Source organism: Chenopodium quinoa, unplaced genomic scaffold (assembly GCF_001683475.1).
Source record: "Chenopodium quinoa cultivar QQ74 unplaced genomic scaffold, ASM168347v1, whole genome shotgun sequence".
NCBI classification, from domain to species: domain Eukaryota; kingdom Viridiplantae; phylum Streptophyta; class Magnoliopsida; order Caryophyllales; family Amaranthaceae; genus Chenopodium; species Chenopodium quinoa.
This window is the reverse complement of record NW_018743448.1, coordinates 1,579,366-1,593,014: the sequence shown is the minus strand read 5'-3', so window position 1 is coordinate 1,593,014 and position 13,649 is coordinate 1,579,366. Positions and strand designations below refer to the sequence as shown.

At 34.6% G+C, this 13,649-nt stretch overlaps 3 protein-coding genes across 3 annotated transcripts; 2 read left to right on the top strand and 1 right to left on the bottom strand.

Annotated features, from left to right (window-relative positions):
• Positions 1 to 913: 913 nt before the first annotated feature.
• LOC110739192 (translocator protein homolog) lies at positions 914 to 2,401 on the top strand. Its single transcript, XM_021919651.1, has one exon. It carries the CDS (start codon positions 1,616 to 1,618, stop codon positions 2,177 to 2,179), a length of 564 nt encoding a protein of 187 aa, XP_021775343.1. The 5' UTR covers positions 914 to 1,615; the 3' UTR covers positions 2,180 to 2,401.
• Positions 2,402 to 3,359: 958 nt separating this feature from the next.
• LOC110739261 (xyloglucan 6-xylosyltransferase 2-like) lies at positions 3,360 to 5,261 on the bottom strand. The gene has a single exon (XM_021919728.1). It carries the CDS (start codon positions 5,050 to 5,052, stop codon positions 3,700 to 3,702), a length of 1,353 nt encoding a protein of 450 aa, XP_021775420.1. The 5' UTR covers positions 5,053 to 5,261; the 3' UTR covers positions 3,360 to 3,699.
• A 2,619-nt stretch (positions 5,262 to 7,880) lies between these two features.
• On the top strand, positions 7,881 to 11,837 carry LOC110739332 (protein FAR1-RELATED SEQUENCE 5-like). Its single transcript, XM_021919799.1, has 7 exons — positions 7,881 to 8,013; positions 8,573 to 9,165; positions 9,414 to 9,727; positions 10,076 to 10,796; positions 10,839 to 10,942; positions 11,039 to 11,454; positions 11,752 to 11,837. Exons 1-7 carry the CDS (start codon positions 7,881 to 7,883, stop codon positions 11,835 to 11,837), a joined length of 2,367 nt encoding a protein of 788 aa, XP_021775491.1.
• The last annotated feature ends 1,812 nt before the right edge of the window (positions 11,838 to 13,649 follow it).

Here is a 13,649-nt window from a genome sequence, read left to right as displayed (position 1 = left end):
CTAGTTTGGGGTGGCTCGAGGCTGTTTTTGGGTGGTTTAGGTAGAGTGAGGGCGGTTTCGATGTGGTTCAGGGTGAGTGGGGGTAGTTTTGGGGCGATTCATTGTGAGTGTGGCAGGTTTTGGGGGTGAATGACGGTGGTTGTTATGGGGTGGATTTGGAGGAGAAGGTGCAGTTCCAAGATGATTTGAGTTGAGGGGGGTAGTTTTAAAGTTGTTTGGGCTGAGAGAGGGTGGTTTCGTGGTTGTTCAGGTGGAGAGGGCGGTTTTACGGTTGTTTGGGTGTGTGTGGGTGGTTTTAGGGTGGTTCGGGTAAAGATGGAGTGATTTCAGGGTGGTTCAGGTTGAAATGGGGTGGTTTGAGGCTGTGAGGTGGGTGGTTTCGGGGTGGCAGCTATTGGACTACGGTGGTGGGCTCGGTGCTGTTAGTGGTGGTGGTTACTAATTGATTAATTACCTTCACTTTCTCTCTCCTACCCTTAATTTATTATTCTTTAATTTATTAATCAGCCATTATGAAAATTTTTTCTTAAAATCCGTCTCGAGCTCAAAGTTGCAACTAATTCGAAGCGGAGGTAGTACATTATTTATGTACTACTCATATCACCACATGTATATTTCTCAAAAGACAAAATTAAAGAGAAGGAAGACATTTTACACTAAATAAGGAGTTCTACGTAGAAGAATCAAATTGAAAGTTACTTGAGATTGACTCGGTCAAATTTGGTCAAACCAAAACTCGACTCGATTAATCTTGACTTGATCATGCTTGTTTGACATCCTTTTTTGTTTTTAGTTCAAAAAATTGAAAAATAAGAAAAATTTATTTCCACTCTTTTGTTGTCAATTTTCAAAATTATCATGATTTTAATAAGTTTTAATAATTTTTAATTCTTTTTTTTTTAAGAAACTAATTTTTAATTCAACATATAACTTATATAATATGATTTTACAAAATAAAAAACAGAAAAATTCAACGAAACCAAACGAGTCAAGTCGAAGTACCTCAATTGTCAAAAAAAATAAAAAAATAAAAAAAAATAAAAAATAAAAATCGAAGTAACTCAAACTCGAACTCGTTTCACATCATAACTACCCTATTAATCATTATTCATTACAATAATGGGTCGCATCAGCAATGGGCCTTCAGCAATGGGCCTTGAGCGGTGTCGGTAAAGACCTTTCATCACGAACAGCCACGTGCATGGCAACGCAAGTACTGTAGTTCTATAATATATCGAACTTACTAACTTAGCGGATAATACTATAATAAAATTCAAGTATGCGACCACTCAAATATTCAATCAATTTACTCATTACACATCCTAGAATAATACGGACGTAATAACTTTGATCAAGTGTCATCATATAAATATTACGTATTCCCGGGTATAATACTAATCCTAACTTTTATTCAAATCTACTGTATATTGCAACGGTGGCAATTTGTAACATCCCCTACCTGTCTAATCTTTTATAGCATTGCTGTCATTTTTATGTTTGTTCCCTTATTACATAAACTTTGTAGTCATCCTTTCTTCTTCTCTAGTTCTTCATAGTTCATACATCTTCATACAAAACACTATACTTCTTCCTACCTCAAATTTTACAAGTAAAAATGGATACTCAAAACCTTAAGCAAAGGACTACTAGGTACGAACCCACAACCGCAAACGACGAAAGCGTTCGAGGGGCTGGGCAGAAGATGAAGAGAACCATGGCAAAACGCGGTCTTAAATCATTGAGTGTAGCATTAACAATCCCGGTGATTCTAACACTTACCAACATCTACATGTTTGGTACAAGTGACAACTACAAGTTGTTCAACAGACCGAATTGGGTACCTCCAATATGGGCTTTGCACATGGCTTGTTTGGGCTCAGCTTCCTTATTGGGCCTTTGTGGGTGGCTCGTTTGGGCTGAAGGTGGGTTTCATAAGAACCCGAATACAGCCGGGTTATATTTTGGTCAATTTGGGTTGAGTCTCCTTTGGGATCCCTTGATGTTTAAGCTCGGTGCGAACTGGGCTGGTTTGTTGGTTGCAGTCGGAGTTTGTTATGGTTTGTATCAGTGTTATAGGGCGTTTAAACAAGTGAGCGACATCGCCGCTGATTTAGTTCTGCCGTGCTTGGGATGGTCTGCACTTCTTTGTTTTATAAGCCTTAAGTTTATGCTGAACTAAAATTATTGGTGTAACATGAATCTGTTGTTGAATGTCTGTAGATATAAAGCTCTTTCGCAACCATTTTGATGTCGTTTTAAACGTGTTTCTTCTTATCTTTTTACTTTTCTTTCGCTTTATAGTTACTCGTATTTGCTTATTATGTGAGTTATAATGTTTGTATGTACTAATTATCTTCAAGTTTGATGAAGTTTCTTAATATTACAGAAAAAAGTTTAAATATATTTGGTTGCTGCCTTGCTGCTGTACTAATACAAGAGTTTGAGCAAAGAATTTCAGCATCTGCAAAAAATCGTAAGGAGTACACTGTCCACTAGACAGAAACTAGAGATATAAATCTATTAAATGTTAAAGTTATACACTTTTTGGGCCTTTGAGATGTTCAAAGAATATTTTCAGTTATCTAAGGCGGTCTATTTAAAAATTCATATTGTATTAATAATAAATCTAAATATAGATAAACCAAAGTCTTACGTGTTAATATTGATAAATGAGCGGGATGATAAGCGTAAAACTGATAATGTGAAAGATATCTATTACCAAGACCATCATTATCGACAATCCAATGCTTCAACTGAAGATCAGAGTGTCTTTGCTTGCCTTCAGTGAAGGCCTTTCCATTGCTCGTTAACAAATATGTAAAATGTCAGATACACCAATAAGCTCCTAGAAGTAGTAAATATCTATTTTCCAAACCTAGTCTCATTTTCGAGATCATCACCAATAACATGAGAGAAATCGCGATAACTGGCAGCAAAAAACATATGCCTCTTAAGTCTTAACCCAGAATTGTGACAGACATATAGTTATAAGCTGTGACCTTCAAACAGGGGTAAATAATACTAGGAACCCATCAGTGTACTCTGCATACTGGTTATGATAGGGGTGTACATGACTGGCTTGATCAACACACGTTTGGCGTGTGTAGTGCCTAAACCGGTGTGCAGTAATTCATGCACCCAAGTGGTAAACGCCGGGAGTCCTAGTATGTAATTATTCAACTGCCCAGTGATTCATGTCAGCAGCTCATCAAAAAATACCATTCACATGATCCACTACACAAGTATTATTGTTTACTGCCCATCATAAACCCAATCACCATTAAGGTTAACCATGACACCCTATATTTGAAGACTTTCCATAGAATAAGAAACCATTGCAGAAAGAAAAGGCAAGAAACTAAACATGGATTATGTACTTAGATTTCTGAAAGATGCTAAACATGGATTATATACTCAGATCCCCCGGTAACAAACACCGACAAGATCAGTGTTAATACATCAAATTCACTAGATATTTATCAAGCAACAGCAGCTGAGAAGAGAACCAAAAAAACATGGTACTTATCTCTTTCAAGTGATACGAGTATGGTTTCCTAAAAAGGAACAAAAGAATATTATGTACAATCCTAACAAGCACATACACAAACCCTCATACGAAACCTATGATGTCATACACAAACATGAAATAAGAGCTGAGAGATCACAGATAAAAGAGAGGGATGACAAGCCAGCTCAAGATCATGATGCCTTCGTTGCCTCAATCCCCTGCTTATCTTTAACCTCGTCCAGTTTCAGGGTCTCATCTCGTAATTTCTTAACTCTCCTGCTAGCAAGTGACACATGAGAAAATCCATACATTTTCAAGACCTGGTTGTCCCCAAAATTGAACGCTCTCTCCATATGTTTCAAACATCTTTCCACAGGATAATCACTAATCACTCCGCAAGGCTTACAACCCACGAAATGAGTCACCAACGGCCACCTATCATCACCTAAACCCGGATGATGATTCTCAAGCATCTCTTCATATTTATCAACCAAAATCCCCCAATAGCCGTGCAAGTAATACGAATTCTCCAAATAAACCTTCTCACCCCACTTCTCCTTATTCTTTGCCAACAAATAAACCATAGCAGATTGATCATCCGCTTCAAATGGAGGTCGACCCTTCAACTCCTGACTAAGAACCTTCCCCGCCTCAACCCTTGTCTTCCCCTTCGGCCCCATTGGAGCCCACGCGTCAAGAAGGTCCAACGACCATTGACAATTCCGAATCAAAAAACTCCCAGTATTCAACCCAATCCAATTCTTCTGTTCGAAAACCATCTCCTTCCAACCATGCATAATCAAATTATAACCCTCATACCTCTCCCAAGGCAACTCAAATTCCATATCAGTAAACATAGCATCACTATCCATCCACCAAAGAAACTCGATTTCGGGGTTACCCAACAACAGAGTCCTAATCAACGGCAATTTCGACCAAAACCCGGACATTTCAGCATCCAACAATGCCATATTATAGAAAATCTCAATCCCATGTAACCTACAATAATCAATCTTATTCTTTATCGACTTCAACAAGTAATAATCACCTACAGGACTCTCACAAGGTTTCGGAGACGAACCAGTTACTAACAAAACCCTAGGCTTCTTCTTCTCCCCAATAAAATTGGGCATTTCTGGGTGTTCTTTCAACCAATTCTCTCTCCTCCCATCCCAATCAACAACTTTAAGACCCAATTTATAAGGCAATAATCCAGAAGACGAAGATAATTCAACATCAACACCAGTATCATCATCATAATAAAACTTCTTGTAATCAAAATTAGCGTAATTAAACGAATTCGAATTCGAAGGAGACAATGATTTTACCTCTTCAAGAAGATGATGAGGTTCAGAAAGCTTACGAGATGAGAAATGGTTGCGAATTTCGAGGAAATCTTGCTCTGGAGTTCCGAATTTTCCGGCCCCAATTGTGCCGCGAAGAACGATGATGGTGAGAAGAAGGCAGAGGAAGGTGACATTGCAATGGCGGAAGAATCTGTAGAGCTGCCTAGCCTTGCGAACTCCTAAGCACTTCTCTAACATTTTTGGAGATTAATGGCGGAAATTCAAGGAATTAGGGAAGCCATTAATGGCGGCAATTGAAAAAATTGGGGATTTTTGAAGGTGAATTAAGAACCCTCGGACAGAGAAGAGAGGAGAGACCGAGAGAGATAGTGTTGGGAAGAGTGTCGGTGTTTTTGGATGGGGGATTTTTGTGTTGTTATTACAATCTGTAAGAATCATTACATTATTTTAGAGGTGATTAACAATTTAACATGGGTTCCGCCCAATCTGGCTTGAAAATAGGGCGTGTTTGGATAAGGTTAAAATATTTTTTACTTAAAAATTCAAATTCGTTGATAAAAGTCCGTTATATTTTGCGAGTTCGAGCATGAGATATAATGTTAAGGCTAAATCTGGTCCGACTTTTTGATCACCTTCTTTTTAAAAAAAAAAAAAAAGAAATAAGTTGTTGAACAATTTATTTATTTGGATGGTTGCAATATTTAATTGATTAAGGTAATCAGTGTTAGTGTACTTTACATAAGTTAAATGAAGGTGCTACACAAACATAATTACATAATACACATGGAGTAATTTAGTGGAGGTTATGAGGTACACATGGTGGAATTAAAGAAAAAGGGTTAGTGCCAAATATTGTACTACTCATACAAGTATCTTATGTATTTGACATCTCGATTTCGAATTACTATTAACGTTAGACATTGCATAAAGTTTAATAAAAGATTGAATCTTATGATATAAGTATAGCTAGCAGATATTTAACTGTTAGTGCCCTTAATGAGAGAGATAAATAATACAGTACTTGTTAGAAAAATAATTTAAGTGAGGTAGGTGAGAGAGAAATAAAATATGTGTATATATTAGGTTATGTTAAGTTCACAATCTTATTTTGTTAGATTTGCATACATGTATTTTATACATAACCTAATAGTTTATACAAGTTCACCTTATTTAAATATCTTATTTTAAATAGTTTATTAGATTTATATACAAGTAATTTTTTTTTTAATTTAATTTTATATTTATTTTCATTGCAAAAATTAAAGATATAAAATGTACCGATAAAGAATCTCACATAAAACAACTAAGTATGTTTAAAACTTATTTTGTCTAATCTAATAAAAATTAATTACATGATTTTGAAATAAGGTGAACTAAACATAATCTTAACGAGTCCTTATTAAATAAGCAATGTTGCAACTATAATGAGAGAGAGAGAGAGAGAGAGAGAGAGAGAGAGAGAGAGAGAGAGAGAGAGAGAGAGAGAGAGAGAGAGAGAGAGAGAGAGAGAGAGAGAGAGAGAGAGAGAGAGAGAGAGAGAGAGAGAGAGAGAGAGAGAGAGAGAGAGAGAGAGAGAGAGATATATTTAAACAATATCACATGCTCATAATTTTAATAATATATAATAAGATACATCCCGTCTTGTGTGTGGCTGGGCATAACGTGTGGCCATTTATAAAAGAACAAAGTAACCCCCATAACATTGATCAAGTGACCCCTATAATACTGACAGAGTAACCCCGATAACACTGACTGAGAAATCCTGTAACACTGACGAAGTAATAACTCCTATAAAACTGACCAAGTAACCTCAATTACACTAACAAAGTAATAACCCCTATTATGGCTGGCCAACCACATATATAAAAATTTGTGAATAAGATATACACTTGATAACCAATTAATCACGCTAGTAATTTAATAAAACTCAAACTCTATTACAATAATATTTATCTATTACCTTCCTCTATTACAATAGTAGTTATCTATTACAATAATATTTATATATCACTCGTATCAAACCTTGAGTGATAAAAATAATGCATTGACAAGCGTGAATGGAAAAGTGTTACATGTAAAAACAATTAAAAACAGATGATGATCAAAAGTATTAATTAAACAAATACAACTCAGATACGAGTCAAACGCTAGTAATTGACTAATTTCCACAATAATCCACCATGGTTCACTGGCATAGACGAAGGTGAAAATTATTGATGAAATTAAGCAATAATTAAACACATCCTATACCTATCTTGCAAATCCTCTAATCAATATATCAATATATATATATATATATATATATATATATATATATATATATATATATATATATATATATAGGGTCGGGATCCGGTGAGACCATCCTCCTATATGAGACCATCTCTTATATGAGACCAAATCTGGGCCCTTGAACTAAGATCTGACGGATGAAAAAGCGCATAGTAATGGAAAAATCAGTAAATACACCACCTAACTGTCATCTCTCTCCACCTAGCTAACTAACTTCTCTCTCCACCACGAAGCTTCATCAATGGCGCCTAATCAGTAACGCTGTTTCTCATTGCTTCAAATTGCTTCATCAATTGCTTCATCAAAGTAATCATAAGCAAGTTCACACCGACCTTGCTCGCCTTGCGCTATATTCGCCAGGTTATTGAATTTCATGTTAATTGGATGATAATTTTTGATTTTTTGGTTTGTTCTGTTCTTATTAATTTGCATATTTAATTGCATCAATCACCAGGTTATTGAATTGCATGTTAATTGCATGATAATTTTCGATTTTTGAGGTTTGTTCTGTTCTCATCGAATTGCTTGTTTAATTGCATCAATTATGGATTTGATTGAATTTACTTCTTTGAAATATTTTGAATTAAATCAAAAATTTAGGTTTGATTAATTTGATAGAAATTGAAAATTTGCAATCAAATTTAAAACGAGCAAATGAATTGAAAATGAGCAAACCTAAATATTTGTAATAATATAAAAAACATATAATGAGCAAACATAATTAAATTGAGCAAATATAAAAAGGAGCAAATGAGCAAAATAAGTTGGTAATTATGGTGGTGGTAGGGTGCAAGGGACAGGGGTGGCGGCGAGGGAGTGAGAGTGAGACAGGTTGTGGTGGTGATATCGGTGGTGGTAAGGTACAGGGACAGGGGCAGAGGAAGGAGAGAGAGTTTGGTGGTGGTGGTAATTGTACAGTGTAAGAAAGAGGGTGAGAAATGGGATTCAGCTCATTAACATGAGTTGCAGAAGCAGTGAAAGTGAAAGAGGTAGCTGTAGCTAATGAGCAAATATTTAGTTGCTCATTTATCAAATGAACAAGTGGTTGTGCTTCTTAGACTGAGCACTTCTGTGTGCTGTGATAATCTGAAATTACTGTGTGTATGTGTGTGTGTGTGTGTAAGTGAGTGTAAGAGTGCATGTGTTAGAGTGTGTGTGTGTGTGTAAGAATGTATGGTTTTTGTAGGCAAATATGCTATACTGAATGCTATATATGCTAGGTTTTGCAAATCATATTGAAGGGTAGCATTATCAAGTTTTACTCCTTTTCAAATCATCTAGTTTCTGCTATCAAAGCATTGAGTTCCTTGGTTTTCTTGCCTACACACAAGCCCCACCCCCCTTCTTTTTGGTCTATTTCCTGCACACCAACCACACTCCCTTCTTACACTTACTTATACAAACCTATTCCCCCCTCCCCCCTCATCTTTCTGTTTGCAATTCTGAATTCTGAATCTGATTTCAGAAATGATGAGCAACAACGAAGAACTTGACAGTCATTCTAGTACCATCACAAATGTGGCAACTACTCCTACAATAGTAGTTTCTCCTAAAGTAGCACCTTTTCTCACTCCTGGAGGAACAAAAGAATGGCTTCCAATATGCCCCAATGAGTTGAAACCAGCTATAGGGATGAAGTTTAATAATCTTGAAGAGGGCCTTGAATTTTATAAAAGATACGCATTTGCTGCTGGATTCAACACAAGAAAATCTACAACTAAAAGGCAAAGAAGAAGCAAAGAATTGAAATCACAGTATATCTTATGCAATAAAGAAGGATACAAAGAGAAAAGAAAGCCTACTGTTGAAAAAGATTTAAATAACAACGAAGGAGAAAGCAATGAAGAAAAAACTTCAATCAAAAGGAAGAGACTCGTTACTCGTGTTAAGTGCAAGGCACATATTATCATAAAGCATTGTGATGATAACAAATTCATAGTGTCACAATTTCATGAGGGACATACTCATCCACTTTATACACCTAGTTGCAATCTCTTCCAAAAAGAAGGAAGAAAAATGAACATATTGCACAAAAAAATAATTGTGAATAATTCTAAGGTACGACTTTCAAAGTCTCTTATCTTTCATGAATTCTCTGTTGTTCTAATAAAAGTAGTATGCTCATTTGAAAAATGAGCATTTAATTGTTTGTTTATTTGAAAAATAAGCATTAAATTGTTTGATCATTTTAAAAATGAGCATTAAATTGTTCAAATGAACAAGCAAATAATTGAATTGTTTGCTCATTTTAAAAATGAGAATTAAATTATTTGCTCATTTGACAAACTGTTTTGTTCTTTAAATAGGTGAATATTGGTCCTGTTACAACTTTTCGAATGATGAAGGAAATTGTTGGAGGATATGATAACATCGGTGCATCTAAGCAAGATTTCAAAAATTTTCATAGAGATTTGAAAGCATACATTCAAGGAAGTGATGCTCAAATGTTCGTGGATAACTTTACCAACAAAAAGTTAATGTGGAGCGCTTTTTTCTTTGATTTTGAGATGGATGATGATTATTGCCTTTGTAAAGCATTATGGGCTGATCCCCTTTGTAAAAAGAGTTACGCTCTATTTGGTGATATGGTATCCTTTGATACCACATACCAAACCAATAGGTAATTCATAAAAATCACAATTCATTTTTATGTTATAACTATAGCTTAAATTAATAACTTTGTTTTAAATGAACTTAGTATAACTGTTTGTTTATTTCACAAATGAGCATTGACTTATTTGCTCATTTCAGAAATGTGCATTCAATTATTTGCTCATTTGACAAATGAGCATTGAATTATTTCAGTAGCTGATGACAATTCTGATTTCATAATCTGATTTCAGATTCTATCACAGATTGTGAGTGCGTGTATGTATGTGTATGTCTGTGTCTAAGTACGTGTGTCTGTGTATTTATGTGTGTGTGTAGTTATTTGATCATTTAAAATTTAATTTGTATGTGTAAACAGGTACAACATGGTGTTTACTCCATTTACAGGGGTTGACCATCATAAGAGCTGCATTACTTTTGCTGCTGGTTTCATAGCAAAGGAAGATATAGTGTCATTTGAGTGGTTGTTCAGATCATTTCTCAAGTTAATGGGTGGAAATGAACCGAATTGTATGATTACAGATCAAGATCCAGCAATGAAAATTGTTGTTAAAAGTGTGTTTAACAAGACTGAACATCGCTTCTGTATGTGGCACATAATGAAAAAGTTACCAGATAAGGTGGAGAAATCAATCATGCAAGAAGAAACTGGTTTCCTAAAAAAATTATGTGCTTGTGTTTGGCATCTTGAAATTGAACCTGCTGAGTTTGAAGAAAGGTGGAACAAGGTGATGGTTGAATACCACTTGGAAGAACATGAGTGGTTAGGTTATATGTACAAGATAAGGAACAAGTGGATTCCGGCGTATTTCAGAGATGTGTTCCTTGGAGGAATAATGCGTACAACATCAAGATCCGAAAGCGAAAACAACTTTTTCTGCTCCTTTATCAATCCTCATGTGTCATTTGTTGAGTTTTACTTGAGATATGAAGCTGCAATTGATGCCCAGAGACACACTCAAGGTCAGAATGATAATGATTCAAAGCACAAATATCCTGAGTGCAAAACACCACTAGGGATAGAAAAGCATGCCTCACATTTATATACTAACTCTGTCTTTTATGAGTTTCAATATGAGGTTGAAATTGCTTGTTTTTCTTGTGGTGTTGATGAATTGAAGAAAGAAAATGGATTGGAAGTTGCAAAAGTAAGTGAAGGAAATCGGATTAGAACATTTGATGTTATGTTTAATCCAACTAACTTTGACACCACATGTTCTTGCAAGTTGTTTTTTAGACAAGGAATTCCATGTAGACATATGATTTGGGTTTGGAAAGCAAAAAGGTTTGAAACCATTCCTGAGTAGTATATGCTACACAGATGGACTACTATGGCACTGAAAAAACCAATTTTTGACTTGGGTGGAAACCTGTTGGAGCAATGTGCTAATTTAATTGACAAGAAAAAATTGTTAAATGATTTATGGTCAGAGATACACAATTGTGTAAGTTTGGCAGAAGGCAATGATGAAGATATTCAAGATCTTGTGATAAATCTTCAAGGAATAAGAAAGGATTTGGAGGCTAAGAGGATTGCAAGGAATAATGAAACAACAGGAAGTGCAAACAACAAAGGACAAGACATTGAGCTATTGATTGGAGCTAGTGTGCCAACTGAAATAATTTTCAAACCTCCAAAAATTTCAAAGAATAAAGGGACTGGAATTCATGTATCAAATGTAGAGACTTCAAAAGAGAAAGGGGTTGAGATTGATGTGCCAAATGTTGAAACAAGAGGTAGAAGTGCAAAAAGGCTGAAGGGAGAAAAAGAAAAGGCTGTAGAACAAAACCAGAAAAAGAAGAGATTATGTAGAGGTTGTGGTGAATTGAGTCATCATGATATTAGAAATTGTCCAAACAAAGTATAATGATACTTTTATACAAATATAAAAGTTAATATTTTTATATAAATATATGATTTAGCATTTTGTGTTTTAAATTTTGTTGAAATGAGCAAATATTTTGCAAGCTCTGTTATCTATCATACACACATATGTAATTATACCAAAGCTATTGTAATGTCCTTGGTAACAGAAATAGTCCAATCCAAGATATTATACAATGAGTTCAGTAAAGAGAACAACCCAACATACCTTAATCTTCAAAATCATAGAGGCTAAATTAACTAGATATTTGCTGATATTTGTATAATGATACTTTTATACAAATATAAAAGTTAATATTTTTATATAAATATAAGATTTAGCATTTTGTGTTTTTAATTTTGTTGAAATGAGCAAATAGTTAATACTCATTTGTCAAATGAGCAAATAGTTAATACTCATTTGTCAAATGAGTAAACATTCCTTTTAATAATACATTAAATCAACAACCATTTCTTTGCTCATTTGTGAAATGAGTAAGCATTAGTTTCCTCATTTTTTAAATGAACAAATAATTAGTTACTCATTTAAAAAATAAGAAAACATTTCTTTGCTCATTTAGCAAACGAGCAAATAGTTAGTTGCTCATTTGTCAAATGATCAAATATTTATTTGGTCATTTGGCAAATGAGCAAATAGTTAGTTGCTCATTTGTCAAATGAGCAAATAGTTAGTTGCTTATTTGTCAAATGAGCAAATAGTTAATCAGGAATTTAACAAATGACAAACAACTTAGTCAATAAGATAGAAAATGATATCCATTACATTGACATAGCAAAATTTATACTTAGAAAATCCTAACAACATCATAAAAACATTAGATTAACTAAGAACATTTATCACATTTGTCCTATTAAGAACATCATAAAACTAACACTTCTATTGTTCTGTACAAAAACTATACAAATCCTAAGAACAATTGATCAACTTCAGTCTTCAATTCTCTCCGTTAATTGCTCTTGGATTGCTGCCCCTAGCTTTCTTCAGCATTAATTGCTTCCTCAGCCTTTTTTTTCTTTTGGACAACTTGTTTAACAGGTTTAACAGTATTTACTTCACTTGAAATAATTGAGAGGGTATACTTCAAACGAAGTTTTTCAATGATTATGTCCTGCAAAGAGAAAAAATGAAGCAATAATTCAGAGTAAGTATAAGGTAAGTAATGGCTTCATGAATGTATATCAACAAGCTGCTCACAAATTTTAATCTAAAAAGTGCAGATTTCTCATTCCATAAGAAGCAAATTATAAAAATTGCAATTAGACTTTTTCTGGTTAGACTTACATTATTTTTCTTTAAACCTGAATTCCACTTTTGCAACCCATATATGTTTCCATATGCCTCATCATTGCAACACCGCAATGCAAATGATTATCATCTGAAGACTTCCAAGGTAAATCAACCACAACAGACTCCATAGACTTGATTGACAAAACAACACTTTGTATACTTCCTTCACCATTCATGAAATATGAAAATGCACTTTTCTGAAAATGAACAAATAAGTTAAAATAAGAACAAAAACAGGTGGAACAAATATAGTTAGAACAAGCAGAACAAGATCAAGATAAAAAACTAAACTCAAATCATTTTTCTAAAATAATCTAATAAAATCTTGAGCCATTACTGCCACCTACCCACACAAACCTACCCACACATTACACAATTCTGATTCCAGAAACTAATTTCAGAATCTGATTTCAGATTCTATTACAGGTTGTATGTGTGCTTGTGTGTGTGTTGTGTGTGTGTGTGTGTGTATTTGTGTGTGTGTGCGTGTGTGTGTGTGTGCGCCTGTGTATGTGTGTGTGTGTGTGCCTGTATACAATCAGAAACTCTCAAACACATTGTTCAAATGCAGAGATGCACATTATGTAGAAAAATAAATCACAGAGTTTTGCAAGTATCCTCTAGAAAAGTTTTACATGTCATATATACATATACATTTGATAATTCACAATATAAGCCATTCCAGGACAACATAAGCCACTTCGCAATATAAGCCACTCTAGGACAAGATATCTCTTCACAGGGAAATAAAATGCAAGT

Excerpts from the sequence above, each read along its gene's own strand:
- LOC110739192 (XM_021919651.1), top strand. The coding sequence starts at position 1,616 with ATGGATACTCAAAACCTTAAGCAAAGGACTACTAGGTACGAACCCACA.
- LOC110739261 (XM_021919728.1), bottom strand. The coding sequence starts at position 5,052 with ATGTTAGAGAAGTGCTTAGGAGTTCGCAAGGCTAGGCAGCTCTACAGA.
- LOC110739332 (XM_021919799.1), top strand. The coding sequence starts at position 7,881 with ATGGTGGTGGTAGGGTGCAAGGGACAGGGGTGGCGGCGAGGGAGTGAG. Across the intron at positions 9,728-10,075 it reads ACCACATACCAAACCAATAG|GTACAACATGGTGTTTACTC; the intron begins GTAATTCATAAA and ends ATGTGTAAACAG. Across the intron at positions 10,797-10,838 it reads TTTATGAGTTTCAATATGAG|AAAGAAAATGGATTGGAAGT; the intron begins GTTGAAATTGCT and ends GATGAATTGAAG.